The 26,038-nt window shown below is 43.8% G+C and overlaps 1 protein-coding gene across 1 annotated transcript; it reads left to right on the forward strand.

Moving 5' to 3' along the window:
- Nucleotides 1-25,982, forward strand: TEX11 (testis expressed 11). Its single transcript, XM_078869369.1, has 29 exons — nucleotides 1-28; nucleotides 946-1,064; nucleotides 1,719-1,803; nucleotides 2,189-2,268; nucleotides 2,411-2,491; nucleotides 3,544-3,651; nucleotides 4,008-4,088; nucleotides 4,339-4,424; nucleotides 4,857-4,914; nucleotides 5,365-5,460; nucleotides 6,116-6,197; nucleotides 7,311-7,389; nucleotides 7,671-7,822; nucleotides 8,074-8,159; nucleotides 8,891-9,028; nucleotides 9,937-10,039; nucleotides 11,177-11,295; nucleotides 13,072-13,157; nucleotides 14,031-14,078; nucleotides 16,562-16,602; nucleotides 17,491-17,571; nucleotides 18,019-18,089; nucleotides 18,506-18,619; nucleotides 19,010-19,088; nucleotides 20,608-20,799; nucleotides 21,129-21,237; nucleotides 22,344-22,461; nucleotides 23,182-23,352; nucleotides 25,532-25,982. Exons 1-29 carry the CDS (start codon nucleotides 1-3, stop codon nucleotides 25,601-25,603), a joined length of 2,763 nt encoding a protein of 920 aa, XP_078725495.1. The 3' UTR covers nucleotides 25,604-25,982.
- The last annotated feature ends 56 nt before the right edge of the window (nucleotides 25,983-26,038 follow it).

Raw genomic sequence — 26,038 nt, forward strand, 5'->3', positions numbered from 1 at the left:
ATGGATTCAAGGGTAGCTGATATAAAAGGTAAACCAACGTTGTGCACGTTCACAATGACCTTCGTATGTGCTGGGTTGTTCAAAGATTTAAGAGGCCACAAAAAGGAATGTGTGGGAAATACTTAATGAAATTGACTCGTACAAGATGTATGGTGTCAGTAGGGTAGTTCGTAGGGTAAGGTAAACTACAAAAGTCATTGTGTGACCTATGATTTTGACCTATAATTTTTTTCATGAAAATTAAAACAGTTTTCTGATACATTTATGCTCATGAACGCACTCCGATTTGCATTGAGGGTTGAACATCAAAGTTCCCATAATGTGGTAAAGTCTCATAGTCTCAATCAGTGGTGAAGGGTGGCTGGCATGAGCCCTGGTGCAAGGAATTAAATGAGGCCCTCTGTCCACATTCCCCCTCCCTCTCTTTGTAACCCAGTGGCCTTGGCCACTCCAGCCCTTGGGTCCCCGGGTGCAGTTGCACGGCCTGCACACTTGCTTGTCAAACGTTTATTTACCCAGATGAACACTTGTAATGGATACGCATTTTTGCAATGTTTAACACGTCGGCTTTCGCGACCAATATCATCCACAATAGAGGTCATGTGAACAAAACTTGCCAATTCGTTTCTAGTTCAGTACACCGGTGTGTTGGAGGGTAAACCCACAACATTTACAATGGTAAATGTTTATGGGTTTATAATGGTAAATGTTGTGGGTTTACTTTCCAACAAACCGGTGTGCTGAACTTGTAACGAATTGGCACTTTTTGTTTATGTGACAACTCTTATTAATTGGCTGTGTCGGATGGTGGTGGGTTTAATGACACATTTACATTTACGCGATCGAACCCAAACACCTCATTGATAATATTGATCGTGAAAGCCGACGTGTTAAACATTGCATCTCTAATTAACTGACTGGATTTGTACGTATGGGTGGTTACAGACCTGATTTCCAGATTGACTGGTACTGAGAGCGCAGACAAAGATATGATCACATGCAGACTCCTCAGCATGGTAGAGACTCTCTCCAGGGCCGAGACCAAGCTGGACAATGCCGACGAGGTAGTGGCTTGGCTCATTTCATCCTTTCACCTCGTTTGTAATCGTGTCTGGCCTCAGTACAGTACCATTTTGTAGAGAGTCAAACGGCAGTTCTGTTGAATTAACTTTACCCTGCCTTAGATACATGGACATTTCATAATTGACTCAAGGCTGTAAATAAGAATGTAATGCTTCCCCTTGCTAATCTAGAGATGAGCTGTCGATGAGGATAGTAATGGTATAGTTGGAGGTATAGATAGAGATGATGTAGTTGGAGGCATATATTAATGGTGGTTGAGATGATACTTTGTTTAAGACGGTAATATTCTTTCGTATGGCTGATGTAGATGTAGAGCAACGACTACAATGTCACATTCAGGTGATTAAGCCCAAATAACCACGTGAGGAGTAGCTGAATATCGCTGTGAGGTCTCCTTCGTATTTGTAGATCGGGAATTGGGTCGTTTATGTTGTGCGGTCTGTTTTAAATGACCACAGTCGCACACTGGATAGTTTTAAATTTTACATTTGTGCATCAAGTACCCGCATCTGCCATGGTTTGTGCAGTAGATGCGGTTTAGGATGGACCATGAGCTTCGTAGAAGATCACACTCGGAGATCTTCTTCGTTGGATTTTTCACAAGGTGTTTGTTTGTGAGTTCTGTAATGATGTAGGTGGAGTCAAGTGCAGTGCAGCTGTGGAACTGGGTGGTGGCCAAGAAGATGGGAAATCAGATCTCGGAGGAATGCAATGCAAAACGTGAACCCCCTGCACATTCCATTGTTTTAATAAAACATGTCTAATCGGCCATATTTCTGAGGTTAAAGAGAGACAAACCAATAGAGATGATGAGAGATCTGGAGATAAGAGCAATTTAGCTGTCACATGTACATACGGTATAACATCACAATGCCAAATTATGTTATAGCGTCTACATGTTATGTGCCTTGCCGGCATACACCAGTAGTATGTGGTCTGCTGGAATATACAGTTGAAGGCCTTACAGTAACACGTCCTTCATACATTACACCGCACTCAACTGCCACACATTCAAATCCACCTGTGAAGGGAATGGCTGTGTTTGTGAATTCTTGTCGTGTCTCTAACATCAGCCTCTTCCCTCCCATTGTCTCTGTCCTGTGAGTTCGACACTCGGCCTGCAAGCTCCTTTGCCTCATTGAGACGTCCAACCTAAGCCCCACCACCATCCAGCGTCAAATTCTGGTGAGAGGAAGAGGGGTGGTGGTGGTTGTAGCGAGGTTCCTGTGCATTTGCTTAGTCCTGTACAGTATGGAAGAACCTGCTATGCATGGTGGATACCCTTCCAAGCACTATGAGATCAGAGTATTTTCTGGATGTGAAACAGATGGCTATGAAGACCGCTCACAGTTGGATGGACTGCAAGAAATTCAACCTTTGTGAGGAGTTTCTGGACGGCGCCGAGAACGTAGGTTTGCACCCCTAAAGAAAAAGTGGAGAGGTCCATATGCCAACGACATTGTCAGTATATGTGGGTGAAGCCAATGCTTAATCAGTGGTGTCAGTCTCCCTACTAGCAACAGCTTTTATCCTAGGGTCGTATGTACATGCGTGCATAGTGTGGAGCGGTGGTACAGTGGTTAGCGCACTGCGCTAAGAACCCGGAAACCCGAGTTTTATTCCTGTTCACAGACAACACCAGTGATGATTATCTGAACCGGTCCTGGACTTCTCCTAGCTTGGCTCAGCCTCAAATGAGTACTTGGTGTGATGTGTAAACATCGCCACTGGGGAGACAACGGCGCCTGTGTGTGGTGCTGACTACACCACCACTTCGTGATCCATGCCAACCTTAATAGATATGCGTTAAGCGCCTGCAGCAAAAGTATCTGTAGGATATATTGGGGATCTTGGTCTTAATGTACGTAGCGTGTGTGCTTGTGCCTGTGTAGTGTCATAGGTCTCTTCTTCCTTCTACTCGAGGCTTGTGTGTGTGTGTGTGCGAGTGGCGAGAGTCGCGCGCACACTCAGTCGGAGACGAGGTAGTCGCAGGCGGCACCGTCCTTCCCTTTTATTGTGTTCACGCCAACAACTCTGGCCCCCTCTCTCACGATCACGCTGCCGTACGACCCGGCCCAGACACGACCCTGTCCGTGTTGCACCGACGGCGTCGACCAAGACAGCCGACTACTGTCCGGATGCGCAATGATCGGCGAAGGTGGCAGCGACGAAAGCGGCGACGGCGATGAGTTCGCTCCCAGAACCGGCAGCTCGGAGCTCTTGCTCTCCGCTGCTTATATTCCCCTCGGCCTCTCTTCTCGAACCCAACAGAGGCTTCCAGGGGCTTCCCCACGAGGTCTACCGTGACCCTTGCCCCAGTTCCTCTGCCCTTCTGGCATACCCTTGTATATTATGAACGGCATGTGCGCTAAGTGTCCACCTGCAGTTGCAGCTGCTGTAAAACAGTCAGCGCTGTGTCACTACACATGCGTGCATTTATATGTGTGTGTGAACCCACAGAACGTTGGTCACCTGATGAAAGCAAATGGCGGGCTGCCGACAGACAGCCCTGAGCGGGTGGATGTGCAGATACACCTGTTCAAGGTCCACTGCCTGCAGGCCGAGCTAGTCAGTTGTGTTCAACCACGACACCGTTACTCAAGCCTGCCACACTCACGCTCACTCTGACAGGGGAGCAAACATTTGGAATGCAATGATTCACCACTTTAAATCATTACACGATTTCATAAAATTATACGACTTGCAATTGTGGTTCGATTAAATAATCTATTATTTTTCTGTCTCGTTTGTATTACCTCATTTGAGTTATCAACATCGCATGTTCTACCTCATCCGTTCTCGGTTGTTTATTGTGTTTGGCAGAAGTAGTGTAACAGCAATTAATTATCAATATTACGCATATGTTTTTGTTAATTGACGATTGATACATGTTTTTTTTCTTTACTGTTACCCTCTGCGCATAGGCAGTGAACCGGGGCCGGCACGAGAAAGGCAGTGCTCTCTTCTTCAGGTGTAGGGACATGCTCCTGAGCCTTCCCCAAGAGGTACCATGTCTGCAATGGAGCTTATCCTGGGAATGCCAATTGGTTTGCTGATCAAGCTGTGCAGCAGAGATTGAGTGTTTTTTATTCACATGATATGTATCCTTCATTTCTTTCTCACACATATATGTACATAAACACACCTGCACTCATACACACACACACACACCTACACACATGTACACACAAATAACCACACGTACATCTACGCACACATACACCTACACAAATGAATACACATGGACACACACAGACGGTGTATCTGTCCATGTTGTGCTACAACTTTGGGATTGAGACATACGAGCAGAAACATTTTGAAGAATGCATCTTCTGGCTCAGGTAAGCTTTCTGCAAAATGTGGTGATGATGATGATGATGTTTGAAGAGGTGGCCAAGTGCCTCAGGGAACTAAGACTACGTCACTAGACTTGACAATGTCTTGGTTTGAATTTTAGGTTTCAGTCGAACATGATTAAACCGAGTTCTCACGTGTAGCGAGTAGTAGGTCTTAGACTGGTCACCAATGAGCCCATCATTAAAAATTTGGTATTTCACTCAATGCATCTTCTCCCAGCTTTAAATAATAAAAATGTGATTCATCTTCTTGCAGGGCGTATGAAAGGTGTACCCCTTTTATTCTCAGTGACATAACATGTTTTTATTTGTTATATTCACTAAAGCAGAAACTTTATCGCAAAAAATAGCAATTGAATGCGGTTGCTCTGCTATATTGTGCAGGAGGTGATGGTTATTATTTTTATAATTTTGCAGACAAAGTTATGACATTGGCAAGATGAACAGCAAGTACAGTGCCAGCTCTACTCACCAGGTGATGTGTGCTCACACACACCCCTGAGTTTATTTAAAATCTCAGTTTGTCTCCCTGCTCAAATGAGCATGTACATGTAGTCCTTTTGTCAATCCACTGCTGGATGAGGGCCACCCAACACCGTGCCGGTTTTGGGGGGTGGTTGACCATACTTCACCACACTAGTCAGTGTGGGTTGGCATGGGAGCACACAATTATAGTAGAATTATTAATATTGCAACTGGCTTTTGCTACCAACAACATAGCTCCATAGCCTATAAAAAACGTGTTTTGGCCATGATTATCACCTGTCCAAGCAATATCCAAGCTGTAAACTGATTAGCTTAACAAATCAGACAAGTTCTGGCGCATTCTGGTTATTTGCTCATAGGGCACTGGACTATTGCTTGTTTTTAATCAAATGTCATTTATTGATTTGCCAACTGACTGAACATGGATATCTGTGCTCAGGCCAAGTCACTGCGGTTGCTGGCCAAGGTTTATATGGACTGGGATGTGATAAAGTACTCAGAGAAGGCCCTACATGCCCTGGAGATAGCCACCACTGTGAGTGCATGCTAACATGGTTGGGAAGGCAAGAGTAACACGCTACATTTTTTAAAGCCTTTATATTAAGTTCACTTGCTTGCTTGCTTGCGCGCTTACGACCGTGCAAATCTTTCGGTCGTTTTTTAACCCACTTCCCGTGATACAATCGAGCTGACATCTTGCACACAGACTCGTTGTGCGTGACAATTTATTTTCGTGAAAAATTTTTTCCTAAATTTTCAACATTTTAGGGAATTTTTTTTTATATTTAATTACCAATTGCTTAATGGTGGCAGGCAATCATCTGACCCATATGTGGCAGCCATCTCAAGCCAGAGGACGAGAGGACTCTAGCCGCCACGCATATAAAGAATTTATAGTGAAAAACTTTGTTTTTACGGGTTAATTTTTTATTGGTGATGGATCATGGATGCAGATATTACAGAGCTACCACTGAGATCCCTTGAAGGAACCCCTGGTCCACACAGTCCGACGGGGCAGCACCTTACCACCCACTTACTACCGAGAGTAAAGTTTATCGCATGACAACCAAACTGATATTTAACGTTTTGAGAACTGGAATTTTAAGTGAAAAACTAAATATGTGATGCATGTTTTACGCAGTCATTTGTAACCTTCTCAAATCGTGGGCGATGATGTTTTATGTGGGCAGGAAGAACCACACTCGGAGGGTCAGCTCTTAAAAGTGAAGATTCTGACTCAATGCAAAGCATCAGAGACCGCCATTCTCGAAGGTGATTGTATCTGCATTCATTATGTGCATCTTATTTATAATACATATCTGGTCATTGGTAGAAAAAAATATTCTAAATCCAGCATGCTCTAAATGCTCGAAATTGTCCAAGATTATTTTCATGAACAATTTATAGTCATTGGAAAAGAGGCTAAATTGTCTGTGTTTTAATATAAATGTTGCCAGCATTTTGTTATGGAATAATAATTGAGCCATAATTCCATGATAGAGTTATTTCAATTTCGCCTAAATTCTTAGGAAATAGGTTCGCTAATTTTGATCCAACAGCTGGTCCTACTAAATTGACTATGTTGACAGTCATTCCCTCTGGTCCGAGAGCCTTCACATTTTACATTCTGCAAAGTGCAGTGCTTCTTCAAGCTTGACATCTGGAACCTTCTTATCTTCCTTCATCTGCAAAAAAAAGTACAGTAAATTTGGCTGTGGCGGTCCCACCTGAAGGCGGAGACTTGTGTTGCCTCCGAAACGTCGTAATTTAATTTAGTTATTTTCATTTATTATTATTTTATTTTATATTTTATACCTACGTGACTTTACCAAAAAAACCTAAGAGTATGAATCCTTGCAGTCACGAAAGCTTCAAATCTAGAATTACATATTGTTTGTCGTAGAAATCAGCATATAATTCCTCCATAAGTATCATGGTAATGTTTTTATTGTGTGTTTATGGATTCCATCTTGTACCCTAAGAGCTACTATTCCTGATTTATCCATCGTAAACCGCATTTTTTCTGCTTCATGTCCACATTGCTTTTTTATGACATCTTCCATCATTTTTGTGTTGTGCTCTCAAAATGTTTCGTCGCGTTTTTTTCGTAGTTCATTATATATTATCTCGTTAGAAAATTTCATCAATTTTTAGACCTTCATTTTTCTTCAAGACACTTTTATGCTTTCAGATAGTTTAATCTCTGTTTTCTTTTTAACTATGCTCCCACTTAAGGTGCACCTGCCATTGCAGTGGTAGTTTGCTTGTTATTGAAAACATTAATTTAGGTACGGTATTGCATTAACTGAATGTCAGCTGCTTGAATAAAGCACATTGGAACAGCTGGTCATTGTGCTGTTGGTTGTGCTGGTGATGTTTTAACAGCTGTGGAAGACCTGTTTAAGCAGGATAAACCGGTAACGCATGCACTGACTGCCTTGAGAAGTCTCCTGCACGACAACAGGTACTTGCAGGCATCATTAATATATCATGAGAATCATCATTAGGGATGCAACGATTCATCAGTTCTTACACCCCTCGTGTTCATCAATGCTTTGAATGATATTGAGTGACAGGAAGAGGAATGCTTTGATCAAAGAATAAACACAACGTAAAGATATGATTTTGAATTATGAATGTAAATGGGCTTAGACAGGGCATGTTGCTAGAAGGGATTATGGCTAGTGGTCAACACTGACGATGGGCCTGGACAGGTTTATTTAAATGTAAACCTCTCGCGTGCAGGGAGTCACTGTGCTCTAGCTGCCTGGAGAGGCTGACCAAACATATGCAGCACAGCCTGGAGTTCGGGCAAATCCTTCTCTTCAAGCTCGAGTTCCTGTTACATTTTGGGCACGAGTCACTGGCAAGGCAGCACGTGGAGGAGTGCATTACAGGTGACCCATAGAATCACAGTTGCCCTTAGATGGCTGGGTAACTCATAATGACTGTGTCAGAGGTGCTGAGCTGGTACCATTGAGGTGCTGGGTTTAAATCTGGGTTTCAACCACCCCTGATTAAAGTGGGTACTCAATTTTTATAATAAATAATTTTAATAATTCAAACCCAGGCCGCTGCCTGGATTTCAACCCAGGATCTCAGCGGTTCATTTTAAAGTTGAAAATGTGGTGGTGGTGTCAATTTATAGGTCACTACACGGGCAGGCCTCTCTCTGACAGCGTGAAGAAACTCTTCCAAGCCATGATTTGGGAGCAGGCGGCAAAGTTCTATGAGGTGTGACCATTGTCGTCTTCGTCGTCGTCATCATCATTGTTCATATGATTATTGGCATCATTATTGTAATCACCATTGTCATCACCTTAATTGTCACCATCGTTATCACATCATGATCGAGGAACAGGCAGACAACTGTTTTGAAGTAATACCATCATCATCTTTGCCATCATTGTCATATTTCTTAGCATTATCATCATCAACTATGGCAGGAACAATATTCCATCAGCTACCCCCTCATCATTATTGTCATCTGCAGAATTTGTCACACAATTTTAACATGTAATGTTCATTTTTATTACCATCATTAGAAACCTCAACTTTAATTATATGTTTCATTAGTTTTTCTATGGAAAATTATCAGATAAAATCAGGGGATAGAACACACGATACTTTGGAGACCAGTGACTTTTTTTCTCTATGTCTTCATGTGACCCGCTCTACTTTTCTATTGTCCCCTTTGTCTCTCATTGCATCCGTCTATCTCTGTGCCCTCCTTTTCCTTCCCCGTGTTGTCTTGTGCCTTCTTTTGTTTCCCTTTACCTTCTCGATTCTTCCTCTGCCTTTCTCTGTCTCCTTGTGTCTCTCTGTGCCATGTGACGTCTCGTGGTTCCAGGTCTTTCTCTCTCTCTCTGCCTCCTTGTAGTGCCTTGTTGTCTCCTCCATGCCTCCCTGTGTCTCCCTGAGTCTCTGTAAAAATATAATGCCGAATCTTTGCCGTGTGCGTTCAGGCCACCGACTATGCCACCGCGCTAAAGTGGTACAACTGCTCAGCCAGCCTATATTCACCGGGCTCGAAGGACGAGAACTTGGGACGTCTGCATCGTAACCGAAGCACCTGCTACCAGCACATGCTGCAGTATGAGCAGGTGTGTGGACGACACGTGCCAGCGTGTACCATTATTCACCGACACATGCCTGTGTGTACCAACATACTTAATAAAAAAACATACCAATGCTGGCAACATGTGCCAACCTGGGCCAATGCATAGTTGTGTGTAGAAGCTCATGCCAGTGTGTACCAACAGTATGTGCAAACATGTGCCAGTGTGTGCCACTATGCAAAAATGTCTCAATGCATAATTTTACATCTTTACATGCTAGCATGTGCAATTTTATACCAACACATACTTGCATGGGACAGTGTGTCATGTGTACGTAAACATGTGCCAACACATATTAAGAGGGTGTCAACGTGTGTTGGCATACGCGAACTTGTGTAAATCACACCACCGTGTCAGTGTGCCAGAACATGCCAATTCATGTGCCAATACATCTAACCTTTTTAATCAGTGCAGTTTGTTCCACCCCAGCCCAAGCACATAAGCTTAGATATTTCCTCTTTATATTTGGTCATGTGCAAACATATTTTAACCTCAGCTCTTGGGTGTGATTTTGGATTGGCAAGCTACAATAATGATTATGCTGCACATTCGAAAACAGTTTGATCAGATGTCCCGTTCGCCAATAAAATGTTGACTCGGCTTACTTGGAAACTATTTTTCCCACAATGTGTCTCTCTGTGCCATGTGTCTACGTGACTTTACCAAAAAAACCAAAGAATATGAATATGAATTCCTGCAGTCACGAAAGTTTTAAGTCAGAGATATCAGATGCAACTTTGTGATATCTGCAGGCCATTCTCAAATACAAGGGTTTGCACTGCGCTGCGAGAGATACGTGGATACTTTGGCTCATGACGTAACACCGATATAACTATTTGGAGAAAATTGCAAAAATGACAATGTATTTTTTCATGCGTTCTGTTATTTTGCAGGCCATGGAGGCAGCCAAGGAGGCCCAACACTGTGATCCAGACTCCATCAACACTAATTTTGTAATCTTCCAACTCACTTTGTCCACAGGGAACATTCAGGGTGGTCAGTGAAGTCCGTTATTGTTTTAAAATAGCTTGCTCGTGTCGTTACACAGCTTAGTTTCACCATTCACCTTACAGCACTCGACTGATGCCACTCACCACTTACCAGACACTCACCTGACACGACTCTATTCACCAGGCACCACTCACCAGACAACACTCACCATGCACCACACACTTAGTCATAATGGGTTGACACAGGAGAGTGTCAAATCAGCCACTTTGTTTTTATTTCACACTGGACGTAATCATCACTCAAATCAATTCTATATATTTCACAAGTCAGCTTAGAATGGTGACACTGCCAAGTCGACAGGAGCCACAATATGACACACAAAGTGCCATTTTTTTGCAATTTACAGAAGTTGATTTAAACTGCTCCATTGTCTTGGATATTGTTAGAATTAATCAAATATCTTATAATTGAATGTAAGGTTCTGTCTGGAAACAGGAGATGGCGCTCTGAATTTGTGGAGTGTTTATGATTTCCATTTCTCGGAAACAAATTTAGCATAATTTAATGACAACTTTTTTCAAGAGGCACCTATTTTCAATGGTTAGCCAAATGCTTATGAATTCATGTTTGCGTGTGGGAGAGAACTGGAGTACAGTGATCTTGGTGATAATAACGGTGGGTCCTGCTACATTGGGATGTTTGTCCAAACCATTAATAAACACTGCCTAGGTTTTCTCGGTTGTGCTGGATGGCTCTCATATGTGTTTTCAGGTTGTACTGCGTGTTATTCAGCATGATGCCCGAAGTTTCACCTCACCCGCTTGGAGCTTCTTCAGGAACGGAATTGAAAAATGTGAAATGCTCACTTCCTGTAGAAGCTCCCGGTACGTGGAGTGAAACGTCGAACGTGTCACACAATACGTGGTACATCCCAAAAACAAATTGGAGAGCCATCCGTTAATGTATTCAGCTTCATTTGAAAGGAAATCAAAGAAGCTGGAGCAACCCACCATTTATAATACTTTAAGCTTACAACCCAAAGCTACAGTAACGTAATGTGATTTCCTAAACAGCCTGCTCCACCTGATGATCATGATGTTAATGATGGCGTAGTTTGACCATATTGATAACAGTCACAATGCTGATGATCATGATGATGATGACAGCAATGATGTCCTACAGCCACAGAGGCCCTCAGCAAAATGGAGATGCTGAGCAAGTCAGCTGAGAATAAGGACTCGAGCCTGGAGCCAAACTCCCTCTCGGAGCTGCTGGAGCTTGCAGCGCAGCTCGGCCTAGAGGTAGGTGCTATGTGTAAGGCATGGGGCCGCACCGATGTCAGGCACTGGGTTATACAATCTGGGGGAGCCCTGGGTTTGACTCCCGGCCATGGCAAACATTGATATATGAATCGGTCATGGGTATCTGGTGCAATGTGTAAACATCACTAGGGATGATGGTTGCACACTGCACCAACCGCATCTGAACGTCATTGGGTCGATGCGTACATTTCCTTAAAAAAAATTACATTAATGTGATTGTGGACATGCAACCCAAACTATGAATCAAAGTGAAACATAAGTCTGCGCTCTTTCAACGGACGAATAGAAAAACTACAAGAACTCTTCTGAAGCCCTCTTGTGGAAGCAGACCTCAACATTGGCATTCAAATTCTAATCATATTGCCATACACAAGAACAGCTCACTAGGTAGACAAAGGTGGCTAGGCATGGTGCTGCCCTTACCACCTTGTAGTCCACTGTTCCGGCCTTAATAGGTGCTCACTAATAGCACTTGTCCCCAATAGTTTGTTGAAGGCTGAACCGAGGATCTCTGCCTGTGTTTGTCTCTATGATAAGTGTTTGTGTCTATATATGTGTAATAATTCTCCGGAGACGGATTCGGAATCGGTCTTCTTTATTTTCACTTCACGGTACACTTGTTCCCACACGCTCCGTTGCTGGCAGACAACGGAGAGCGGCAGACTCCCACAACTCCCACCGCGCACGTGGCACCCGGAGCCCCGTTCGCGCGTGGCTCTCACCCCGTTCAGTTCCCCGTCTCCCCCCGATCATCCCTCTCTCCTCCCTCTTAATCCCTTCGTCACGTGGTCCCCCCAGCCAATCCTCCATGGGCAATCTCGACCGTTCTCGATGGTTCCCTGTCACTCCCGGGACCACGCCTCTTATCCGGATCCCCATTAGCTGGGGCCCCAATGGCTGGGCCAATCACCCCTGATGACATGCCGTGATCATGCCGGCCCCACGCTCCCTATCTCGACCCTTATTGGCTACAAGCAGGACCGGCAAGCCAATCCCCCACGTGAACCCACTATAGCTGTTATTACATATGTATGCGTTTGTGTGGGAGCAGTAGGGGAGCGGTAGTGTATCCCACATGCCCAAGCAGTTTGTGTTTGGCAGCATAGAGGGGGGCTAAACGGGAACGACATGCGCTGGAGAAAAGATGGACTGAGGCTCGTGAAAGACGCTACTGGGCAGTTGGAGGCAGTCGCCCTCCAACAACAACTGAGGGCGGAGGAGCGACGCTCACAACAACGAGCGGAGCACCGGGTGGCTAAAATACAGCAAACTGCCACAGTAGGGGATACAGCTGGTACATCTGCCAGTCATGTCAGTCGGCCAACCCATGGCACCTTTGTCTGTCCCGTGACCTGTCAGCGAGCCTTCCATGCTTCACGTGGCCTCAAAGTGCACCTGGCCTGGCACAGGCGCCGTGGTGACGTCACAGTCACTTAGTGGCGAATGGTGGGTATTGGTTGCGGTCAGCACACCGCAATACACCCGGTGAGCCGAGGTTGATTTCCGCTCCCGGGCAACACCAGTAACGAATATCTGAACAAGTCCTGATCCTCCCCTAGGTCGACTCAGCCGCAAATGAGTACCTGATGCAGTGTGTAAACATCGCTATACGGGAGACAAGTGGCTGGCCATTGTATTGGCCACCCACCCCCTCGTGTACCTTTCCAGCCTTCGTAGGTGCTCGCTAACAGCACTTGCCCCAACAGTCTGTTAAAGGCTATTAAGGGTATCTTTGTTTTGTGTGTGTATCCACAGTACAAACAGAATAAGTTGGCAGCAAAGGCCCTGGAAATCTTCTCTTCAACTTCTAGTGATATAAAAAAAACTCTGCACGCTCTGAAGTAACCATTTGTGTCTCATCATATGCACTTGCACAATTGTTACATTACGTAGTATGTTTTTTTCGATTAATATTTTGTATTGTAATCTGGTCATGTGAATCCTTCAGCCATTAGTGGCCGCTACATTCATTACAACGGTGAAAAAAAATATTGAATCGTATCATGATCCTGAATGTTTACAAGTCATCAAATCGCTGATGTGGGAGGGGGTGAATTGTTGCACCTCGATGTTATTCTCTCGTATACAGTATATGGTGGTGGATCGGTGGTGCAGTGGCTAGCACACTGCACTATCAACCCAGCAACCAATTCTTGGCCATGGTTAACATCGTCGATGAGTGATATCTGAAACAATCCTGGGCCACACAGTCCGCATAGACAAGCATGGGTTTTACTGGTAGGAACCTCCTGGTTACACCAGCCCACAGGGGAATATTGTGTCCGTCCGTCGTGCAGGGAGGGGCTGGGTGGGGAGGGGAGGGTGGGGAGGGGCTGGGTGGGGAGGGTCTGGGTGGGGAGGGTGGGGAGGGGCTGGGTGGGGAGGGTGGGGAGGGGCTGGGTGGGGGGTGGGAGGGAGGGGTGGGGCTGGGTGGGGAGGGGCTGGTCACCCCGTGGTGCCCTTATAAAACTCAACGTTTAACCTACTCACGCCGGCTTTTGCCCGCCCTCACAGTCGTCCATATTTGCGGAATACACCACGCCGCCGTTGATCCTGGCCATTGACCGAGCAACCCAACGTTCCTACCAGCTCCCTCCGCAGGAATGTGTTCTTAGGGTACTGTGGTTTCCAAACGAAACTGTGTTTCTCCCTCAGACTCAATGAGGCTGTTGAATGTTATCGATTGCGCATGCGCCAACGCGTGTCGTGTGCAGATGCTTAGTGAGACTGAGAATAACGGAGGATGAAGAGGAAGACAAGCTGTGAGTGGACTTTTTTAATATTCATTTTACTCTTGCAAGAAGGGTTGGTGAATCACAAAGGGATTGTCACGCATGTCCGACTCCCATGTTGCAGTGCTACGAGGTAGCATGTAGAAAGTAGAACAGAAAGTAGGCTGCTGGTCTAGCTGTTGTTAATTTTTTTCGAGTGTCCATGGGTTCTCCCTGGGTCTCCACAATTTATTGGAAAGTCAACTTTAGAAAATATATATTTATTATTCCAGTGAGACCTAGAGGGAGACTGAATATTGGTTTGTTGTGGGACGGTCTCCACTTGCATTCCTGCAATGATCACTAAAAAACACTTAACCACACGTGGTGGAGGAGAAGTGCTACATTTGGATATTGAATCTTAACCGTAGTTCAAACCTTAACAGATATGTGCACGGGACATCATGGAAGATGATGCCCAGCTGGTGTTTATTGCGTTAATATGTCCTTTATTTATTCGGGATAGACTTGCTATCTCAAAACTCCTTTTCAGGAGCGTCCTTCATTGCAATGTTTGATCAATTTCATGAATGTTTGCATGCGAAAGTACTCCGATAACTACAGATGAACGCAATACTAATTTTGCTTGGAGTATCACAAACTTCTACATTATTCACCAACCCTTGCCTCTAAAGTACTGGATCATAGGCTTGTGCCACAGACCAGCTATGTTTGTAATTGTTTTATTGACTTGAATTTATTTGTTTTGCTTTTCTCATTTTGGTGACCTGGATCAATCTTGCAAATGAGATTATCCTGGTCTCTTGAGTTCTCACCTGGTTAAACGAAAAGAAACTTGAACATGAAACTGTGTCGGGTGTGTGGTAAAACTTTTTGACCCTGCGAGCCACATACCAAAACATTCATATGACCGAGAGCCACAAGACAGACACGACTTATGCATTCCCTAGTCGCTGAGTGAGCCACGTAGTCGCACGGGGTGATCACGCAACCAGTTCGCTTGCGCCGGTTGACTGAATCTTGACTTAAAGCTTTCATAACTGCAGGAATTGATATTATTTGGGTCTTTCGGTAAAGTCACGTAGATAAGTTCAAAGAAAATAACAAAAAACTACGACGTTTCGATTGCAACACCAGCGGTCGCCTTCAGGAAAAGGACCCAAATAATATGGAGGTTTGTCTGGCTCCGTTGCAAGGGACTAATGTACTTGGCCACTATCACTTCCACATATTTTTTTTGTATTCATTTTTAAATGGAAAGTAACAACTATTCAATTACAACTTATCAGGCTGTACTTGAACTGTTCTGTAGATGTGGTTTAGTCATTCCTGAATTGCATAATAAACATGATAATGAGTTGCCATGCGTGGGTTGAACAGGTTACGCATGTAACCTTGTTGTTACTCATTGTGCTGGTCGGATGTCGTCAAACCACGTCCGTTGGTTTTACATATTTTCGTGTCTGTGTACGTGTATGTGGGTTTGGACATTAGTCACAACAATTTAGTCTGGCACCTTACACAAGATAACAGGTGTGGCATGGAATATACATGCCTGGCCAGCAGTCTCTTAGTGCCAAGAATGAAACTTCTTTACACATTACACTATGAGACCTCTTTTACCAGTGGCAAAATATAATGATAGGTGTTTACCCTTTCAACTGGTACAAAAAGCTGTCTCGGGTGTGGACCAATCAACTTCAAGGACAGTGCATATCATTATCAGAGTTGTTTCTTTTTGTTTGCATTTTGACTGCTGGTGTTGTGGTTATTGCAAACATGATGCTTTGTATAAAGGTGTCAGTTTTTGTACCAGTTGAAAGGGTAAAAACCTATCACTATCTTTACAAATGCTACCCATTTAAGGCTGAGTCGAGCTCACGGAAAACCAGGGCAGGCACAGATACCAATTTCCACTGGTGTTGTGCACAATGGCCATTGATGGAACTTTGGTCACCAGGAACATAGCCCTGAGTGTTGTAGCTGCATAGCACTTTCTCCAATAGTATTTTCAGATTATTGGACATTTGTCTTTTTAGTTACAATGTTAATAATTCATTTTGACTATCATTTGTATTTCGGAAAATGTACTGTATTTACAGAGTCTCAACATTTATTTAAAGATTACTCTGCGAGGATGCATTGTGGGCAACAGATGGCAGTGTAATGCTCCAATGTCTTTGCTCCTCAGTTTAACCAACCTACAGTGATCATCCTAGTCAAGTACGTTCAAGTATCCCCCTCGATCCACACAATGGGAAGAGGCAGTAATCCAACAGCGGATTGATAAAGGGTTGTGTGTACATATACATCCTTGGGAATGTGTTGTCAATGCCATATTAATTATTTCATCATGTTGGGGAAATGCTGGGTAAAAGGCCAAAAGTAAGTCACATTGAAGAATCCACATAAATAAGTCAGAAACTACACAGTGGGTCTGGGCATGTTTGTGTGCATTGCCACGTTAACCTTGTTATGCCTTTGTGTGCGCACATGCATTATTGTTTTTACAGAACAAAGGACATGGCCCCAATGATCTCCTATCAGCAAACAGGTGAGATGCAATGTTCCTTAGGTTTAAATATTATTGTTGTTTTTTCCCAAATTTTGTCCGATTATGCTATTGGCCCCATGTCATGAGACCCAAGTATCAATTAGGATCTCTCACATTGCAATCTTTTATGTTGTAGCAAGGCTGACGGAAAGGAAGTTGGAATTTATCCAACTTATGTGTAGAAGCAAATGTATTGTTACGATTTTATGTGTGCAATCATTGGTGACCACAGACCATCAACTCACCACACTTGAAAAATATTGTTTAGTCACAGGTGGCTAAAACCTAGATTCAAACCCAGGATATCAGTGGTGTGAACTTGGCAGTCTGACTTCTGTGTCACCCGGCCACCGCTGAGCATGTTGTGTTTCAAGTCACATGATGCACATCCCAGATACAACTCAAAAACATTGAATAGCAAAACTTTGAAACGTTCCTACTTTGTGTGTTGTCTCGTATCCCCATTTTTATACCGTAGTTCCCAAAAGCAACCATTGACACCATTACAGTAAAATGCTCCCTGATTTTGAGTGTGTCTTGTAATCCACGTGTTCCTTTTCCTGTCCCGGTGTCATTTTCAAGCATGCATTCTTCATGTGTTATTGTACACGTTTAGGTTTTTGTACCATTTTCTCTGTCAAAGAAATGTTTTATCATGTATTTGTCAACGATTATGTCATTGAATCTTTGGTTACATACTTTTACTATGCACAGAAAATACCCAATCAAAGTTACATCAGAAATAGTTACGTGATATCACCTTGTTCACTACATTGCTCACTCCCGTGCTCTTAAGAGTTCCAAAGCACAATGTCGATTGTAGATTTGGAGAATAATTGAGGGGAAAAGTATTTATAATACACGTTTAAATGTTTTGTGTTATTTCAGCTCTAGATAAACTGAAGGACTGTGATGGAAAACTTACAGTTGAAGAAAGGGATGCTGATGCAAACTGGTTTAAAAGTATTGGTGAGTGTTGTTTTAAGGTATAATTTATGGCAATACAATACCATTTGTAAAGTGTACAAATTTGAATGAATCCCAAGCTCTATACAAAGTCTCTAGCCCTCATCAGTGACTGGTTTATCATTTTATGTTGTGAATGAAATACAGTAAAACCTTGGATTGCGAGAATAATTCGTTCCAGAAACGTGCTTGTAATCCAAAGCACTCGTATATCAAAGCACTCTTATATCAGTTGTGATCACGTGACGCTCGGCAGGCAAAGTGTATACACGTACTACTCGTATTGCAAGACCTCGCTCGTTTATCAAATTAATATTTATTAAAAGTTTTGCTCGTCTTGCAAAACACTCGCAGACCAAGTTACTCGCAATCCAAGGTTTTACTGTAGTCTGGTTTTCCCCTTTTTTCATTGGATATGAGTCGTGTATTTGTTGCTTGTTTTTTTCTCAGCTTGGAACTTTGCATTGGATAGTGAGAATGGTCCTGAAAATATGGAAACATTTTTCATGCTGTCATATCAGGTGAGGTTTATCAGTGGCATCATCATTATTACCAATACCCACCATTCACCACTAAGTGACGGTGATGTCACTACGGCGCCTGTGCCAGGCCAGGTGCACTTTGAGGCCACGTGAAGTGTCGAAGGCTCTCTGACAGGATGTCATGTGAGAGACCCAGGTGCGATGGGTTGACTGACTGAGATGACTGGCAGATGTATCAGCTGTGCCAACTGAGGCACACAAACGCGCACTGTCACCACAGCCACCGTCTCTTGGCGCACACGGTTAAGTTTAGAAAGCTAAAATAAAGTTACCCACAAAGCATTTGACAAATCAGTGGCCAAAAATGCACAAGCTGCGCAGATCCCATCAGTTAAGCAAGCCCGCGTGAGAGAAGCACCACCTCTGCTCGGTGTGTGCGCGTTTGTGTGCCTCAGCTCTCACGGCTGTGTGTCGAGGACGTGCCCCAACTCCTCGCCCAGAAGACCTGCCTGGTGATGGCAGCAGGGGCGGCGCTGCAATTAGGAAGGGACAGCACGGGCGACGAACAGGTTTTGTTAATGCAAGGTTGTAACCATTTGAATAGTTTTTTTTTTATTAAACAAGAGCCCGGTACAGAGCGTGAGCAATGGGGAGAGAGAGTACAGATATATTCCGCAAACGACAAGCCTGAGGCCAGATGCCCTCGGGCAGGGAAAAAGGAAAAGGGGGCAAACAGAACCATACAATAAAATAACATACATGCACCAAGTGAGCCCGTCATTATTTTGAGTCCAGGATTTTATTCAATCATTAAAATGAAATGACTAAATGAATCCACAGACTAAGACTCAATCAAGCATTTGCAGGTGTTCGTGTGACTAGACTAAGATTAATGAGACTAAAATGCCGACTGCATTAAGACTGGTTCTGATGGCTCGAGTTTTTTTTGTGTCGCGTAGTTGGCTCAGCTCACAAGGGTGCTGGAGCACACCGAGGCGTGCCGGAAGGTCGATGCCAGATTGAGGACAGAGGTTAAAGGTGAGAGTCTGAGTGGGAAGTGGCTGAGTGGGCTCAGAGGGCAAATATCACGTTAGAGTTATGTATGTGTGCACCCGCACGTGTGTGCATGAGTGCTTGTGTGGGGAGCGGTAGTGCAGTGGTTAGCATGCTCTGCTACGAACCTGGCGACCCGGGTTCGATTGCAGCTCCGCGGTCAACACCAGTGACGATTATCTGAACCGGTCTTGGTGGCCCCCTATGTCGCCTCAGCCTCAAATTAGTACCTGGTGCGGTGTACAAACATCGCCACTTGGGAGACAAAGTCAGACAGGCGTGGTGCTGGTCACCCACCCCCTTCGTGGGCCGTGCCGGCCTTCATAGGTGCTCGCTAACAGCACTTGCCCTGCCGACACACCCGCTCACATGCTCACCGGCGTGTGTACAGTTTGTCCACCACAGTTGCCGCGGTTAGCCACCAGTTGGCGCTATTACACTACATATGTGTATGTATATTATTTGGTTCTTTCGGTAAAGTAACGTAGATAGTAAAATAATAAAAAAATTAAGTTAATTAAAATAATACAAAATAAAAATAATACTGTAGCCTGGTTCTTAATCGGAGTGAACGTACTGGCAATCTATAATGTAGACTATAGCCTGGTTCTTAAGTTTGGTGAGTGTACTGCCATTCTATAATGTAAACTGTACCAATGGTTATTAAGCTGAGTGAGCGTACTGGCAGTCTATAATGTAGACTGTAGCCTGGTTCTTAATCTTGGTGAGTGTATTGGCAGTCTATAATGTAGACTTAGCCTGAAAAAAAAAAATAACAAACAAAAAGCCACGTCGTTTCGATCGCAACACAAGCGGTCGTCATCAGGAAAAGGGGGGTTAGCCTCTAAAGGGGGTTAGCTGAGGTTAAAAACCAGGCTATAGTCTACATTATAGACTGCTAGTACACTCACCGAGGTATACATTATAGACTGCTAGTACACTCACCAAATGTAATAACCAGGCAACAATATTATTTTTATTTTGTATTCATTTTATTTTTATTAGAATTTTTATATCTACGTGACTTTACCGAAAGAACCAAAGAATATGAATTTCCTGTAGTCACGAAAGTTTTAAGTCAAAATATGTATGTATGTTGAACTTCTTTCTCACCATACAAAGCCAACCTTGCTAATCAGAGATGTGGGGAAGGACGACAAACTAAATACAAAAAGCAGTTCTAATGAAATTAGTTTTTCAATCTAGATTTAAAAGTGCATAGCTCCAGTGGCTTGCTAATATTGTAAGGACGAGCATTCCAGACCTGTTGCTATTTTTAAGAATTAGCACCAAGGAGACAATGGCAGCAGGCTGCTACCGTGGTGTTCGCCACAACACCCCCTCGTATGCCATGCCTACTGTAATAGCTGCCTGCTAACATCACTTGCCCCAGCAGTCTGTAGGGTTGTACGAGGATACTTTCATTTATCTTGTATGCGTGTGCATGCACGTGCTCGTACTTGCGTACACGTGTGTGTTTATGCGTGCGTTTCTGGTCTGGAAGTGGGGCAGCCCCAGCGAGACCCGTCTAGTACCCTCATGCGTCTCTACGAGCTGGAGGCAAAAGCCAAGCTGTACAGCCTTGAGGGTGAAGGCTCTAATCGCACAAGTGTGGCAAGCCCACGGTTAGAGGAGGCCTTGCAGTCCCTGTTCGACTTGCCTGACGTGGAGCCCCATGCTCTGGAAACTGCAGCAGGTAACAATGAGTGTACAACACCAAATGGCATTGCACTGCATGACACTCGGTTCCATTGTATTATTTTTTTTGCTAATTTGTAGGCCGTGTTATGATTCACCTAGCCTTAAAACAGATCACCCAGAATGTGCCTAGTCTTATCAAATCTCAGACGCTAAGCAGGTATGGGCCTGGCTAGTGGTTGGATGGGTGGCCACCATGCATAACAGGTTGTTGTATGTTGCTGTGTGATGGGTAGCAGAGGGCAGTACAGCAAAATCCATTGTAGTACCATACTCTATAGTACATGATGCTGATTGTTATAATGGTGATTGTGATTGTGACTGCAGCACTGCTGATGGACCCACCTGCCCACTACCTGAACCTGAGCAAGAAAGCCCTCCGCTTCGCCTTCTCTATGCACCTCAAACGAACTCCAGTGAACACAGAGACGTGCAGGTGCATGTCGGTCCATTACCTCTATGGTTACTGTGGTACCACAGTGTACTTCTGACATTTCCTTCAATTTGTATTATCCTCACTTATCCAACAAGCTGGTGTCAGCTGATCTTGTGGTTTGGATGATTTATATATATATATAAGCTTCATAGCTCATGGGATTCTCCAGGATAAAACAAAATTCTGCATCTTATAGAATAAAAGCTTAAATGTGAAAAATCACGGAGAGGTACATGATTCAATTACACAGATAGAAAGAGAAACACATGGTTCAGAGAACATACATAAGTCAGAGGCGTGATTTTGAGTGTTAGAAAAAGTGGGCTTTGGCAGGAAACATCGTGAGAAGAGATGATTATCTGTGGTTGAAGCTAACAAAACCACAATGTATGTATGTTGAACTTCTTTCGCACCATACACGATTTGTAGATATAGGACGGAACGTACTTGAGTTGAAGTCCTCCGTGCAGGTAGAGCAAGTAGATGTGCAGGCACTCGATGTATTGTTGCATCGCAAGGCGACAGTGTGAGATGGTGACAACTTGGGGAGCCCCTCATCTCGGTTGATAATGATGATAATTATGATAATTATATTTCGATTTAAAGCTTTCGTGACTGCAGGGATTCATCTTCTTGGTTCTTTCGGTAAAGTCACGTAGAAGGGAAGTAATAAAATAATAAAAATAAAACATAATAAAATAATTCTCACGACGTTTCGGCCACAACGCAAGCAGCCGTCCTCAGGTGAAAACCAGGTCTGTCGAGGCGACAGATCTGGTTTACTTCCCTTCTACGTGACTTTATGATAATTATGATAACAAAACATTCCCAATTCATACTGCATGTGTATAGCACTATAAAGTAATTTTTTTTTAAATTAATACCAATGTTGTACATGCACCGCAATGTCAAAAATAAATTGATGTGTGAGTCAAAGCGTGACTCCAAATCATGACAATTGAATTGAGAAGAAAGTCTATCATTATATGCATAATTATCATCATTACCACTGCCACCACTATCATTGCTGCGTTTAGCCATCATCCACAGTGCATTGGTCAAGGATGATGATGTTGAATAGGACTTGTGTGTGTGTGTATGAACAGTAAGATCCTACACAGCCTCATCCAGGCATCCTTGCCCCGTGGGGTCATGGAGGATGCCGATAGCGATGATGAGGCGTGGGGCTACTTCCAGGACGCCCTCTTCCTGCTGGCCGACAAGGTACCAGCCCTCACCATAGCCTCAACCAACACACCAGCCCGAGCCTTATCCATAAAACCAAGGTGATAGGCCTAACATAATGGTTGAATTAACCAATGCACAAGCCCTATCCCTAACCATAACCAAAGTGATAGACCTAACCTTAACCAGGTTGATATCCCTAGCCCTGACAACAATTCTAACCCAATATTGTTTTGTTTCGGAACGTGTGTCTGTGTGTATGTGTGAGGAGCACTGGCACTAGATTTCAGGTCATGGCTATCATCATTGGCAATTGCTATCCAAACTGGCATTATGCCTTCGACCTACTCACCCTCAAATGAGTACTGGGCCTTACGCTTGTGCTGGTCATTGCACCATGCCCAGCGACCACACTGTCATGCACCATGCCGATCTAACTAGGTCCTTAATTCTAGATTTGAAGCTTTCGTGACTGCAAGGATTCATACTCTTAGTTCTTTCGGTAAAGTCACGTAGGTAAAAAAATGAAATTAAAATTCTGGCTGTGACGGTCCCACCTGATGACGGAGACTTGTGTTGCCTCTGAAACGTCGTGATTTTATTGTTTTATAAATTTTAATTTCATTTTTTTACCTACGTGACTTTACCGATAGAACTAAGAGTATGGATCTAACTAGGTGTTTATTGACAGTACTGGCCCTATCAGTCTATAAGTCTACACGTGGGGGTGGTGGGTTTCTGTGTGTGGGCGATCGACAGCAGGACGAGTACCCCGAGCTGCAGGTGCTGTGGCTCTTGACGACGGCGTGGAACCGCGGCGTTGCTGTGCTGACCTACGGGCGCGCCTCGAAGGTGGCGGAGCGCTGGTGCAGCCTGGCCATGCGACTGCTGACGCACCTCACCTCGCTGAAGTCCAGCTATCAGCAGAAGGTGCCAGAGCTATTGCACGTAGTCATTCACTTACTCTTTGGTTCTTTCGGTAAAGTCACGTAGGTATAAAATGAAATCAATCACGACGTTTTCGGGCACAACACAAGCGTCCGTCGTCAGGTGGGAAAGCACGGTCTGCTGCTGAGGCAGACTGTTTTAAAAGGTTTGAAATGGGTGTAGCCCAAGGGTCATAAAGTCATTCACTTGCTCGCTCACTCGTTCACCTGTTTATATGTGCGTGTGCGGCACTTTTTGTCAACGCACTGCTGGAGGAGGATCACTCCACCGTGGCATTTCGAGAGTAACGTATATAAACGTGTAACGACGATTCAGGATCTTCAATTAAAGCAAGAACTGATTATTTCTGTTCTATCCCATTTGAGTTGTTTGATGGTGCTTTTGGTCTGTCATTGGTGACAGAGCAGAGGCACTAAAATTGCTACGTTTGAGAAACCGGACTAGAACCCAGGACCTCAACAGTACTGACAGTGTCTGTGACACCGTGTTAAATCCTTGAGACACTCAGTCTCCTCCTACGCCCCCTGTTTATCTTAACATTCCACTTCAAGGGCTGTGGTTTGGCCAGATATTTTCTGTGAGTGCTTGTTGTGCCTATGAAACCTAAATTGTTGACTTTGCCTTTTGCAAATGTCACAAACACACACGCACGTATGTGTCGCACATCTGTGCTTCTCGCCTTAAACCCACACTAACCAGCACGCTGAAGTACGGTCAATGAACTCCTATGACTTGCATTGCATGGGGAGGTCCTCATTCAGTAGTGAAATTGCAAAAGGGCAGTATGTGTACAATCCAAACAGCTCCCGTCTTGTAGCTGCACATCAAGCCTGCATGTCACAGACTCCATTATTGAGGAAAAATATACTAAATTTAGATTTAAAGCTTTCGTGACTGCAGGGATTCATATTCTTGGTTCTTTCGGTAAAGTCACCTAGAAGGGAAATAATAAAATAATATAAATATAAAACAATAACAATTCTCACGACGTTTCGACTGCAACACAAGCAATCATCATCAGATGTGAAATCCACAGCAAGTACATTTTCTTGCTGTGGATTTTCTTGCTGTGGATTTCACACCTGATGATGATTGCTTGTGTTGTAGTCGAAACATCGTGAGAATTTTGATTGTTTAATATTTATATAATTTAATTATTTCCCTTCTACGTGCCTTTACCGAAATAACGAAGAATATGAAAAATATACTTTCAATTGTAATTTCAGGCTTTCCACAATAGCACTGTGTGGCGACGTCAATGATGATTTGTTAAAAGTTACAGTGGTCACAGTGGCATCATTCAGAGTGCTACTTCTGCATTCATGAAACTCACTTTAACGTCTTTGTTGTCATTAACGAAGCTTTACATTAATTTCGGACAGTCCAAGACACATAGATGAGGGTTCGTCACATATTTTCTGGCAGAACGCATCAAAATGTTTGCGTCTATTGGCTGGCTCCGTGACATGTCATGTGTACAGACGTAATAACATCACGATGTCATGTGACATAACGTCTGTACATGCAACTGCATGTTTGTACCTCTTATCGCTAGGTTTCTCATCTCTTGTGCATTTCTATTTCATCTCACTCATCTTTGTGTTGTCTACAGGTCTCTCATCTCTATCTCTTTGTTTATATTTCTTTCATCTTTTGATGGGCCACTCTGAGAGGCTTCACAGGCCACATCTCGCCCATTGGCCATCAAATGAAGAACCCTGGCCTAGGCATATACCCACACGATAACGACTGTTATGTTTTTGGACTGCTAATAGGTCAATCAGAATCTGAATCAGAATATTTATTTATACTAGAGGAATCTGATGAGCTATAAATCAATTTTTCACAGATGTCTATTAGGAGCGGGTAAGAACATTACAACAACAAACAATACAAAAACACGATATATATGTGCAGAAAACCAATCTCTGTCTCCACATAAAAAATGTAATATATTTAGTCCATCAGCCTATTGGCTTTCCATGAAGGATTTCAGAGAAATGAGCAAGCTCCCAGGCTGATTGCAGCATTTGTTAGCAGAGGAGGTATTTTCTATCACAGTGCCACCATTAGAGTTGACGTTCGGCCAAAAGCCCAGTGGAGTTGACACATGGCTGAGAATCTCGATGCGAGTGCGTGTATGTTTGCGCGTGTCCTGCAGTTGACACCACTGTACACGGACATTCTGGAACGAGTGGAAAAGGCAAAGGAACATGAGGTCAAGGAGGAGTGAAGCGCTGCCCGCACGTAAATAAGTCCGTCACTTGATTTTTCTTTCAGTGAACTTGACTTAATAGCCAGGTGATAGTTAATTTGAGATGGAAGTCTTATTTCACAAGGGAGACCTGAGGAAGTCATCGTCCACATCATCCACAATCTATCCACCACTAGATGGTCTCCCGAAGTCATTGCCATCTCATATGTCAATACGAGAATATGTCCAGAATCTGGCTCATGAGCTCATATTCAGGTAGATAGGGATCAGTGTAGAATGACATCAAATGCCACAAACATTAAAGAATGTCACTAGTAGAAATATAAGCATAGATTGCAAAATGTGCATACACATTTCCTATGACCAAACCACCCTGAATGCCCCCGATCTTGTTACTTATCAGAAGCCACGCTGGTTCATAATTGCATTGGAGACTACTTTGGAATACCAGGT

Source organism: Lampetra fluviatilis, chromosome 27 (assembly GCF_964198595.1).
Source record: "Lampetra fluviatilis chromosome 27, kcLamFluv1.1, whole genome shotgun sequence".
NCBI classification, from domain to species: Eukaryota; Metazoa; Chordata; class Hyperoartia; order Petromyzontiformes; family Petromyzontidae; genus Lampetra; species Lampetra fluviatilis.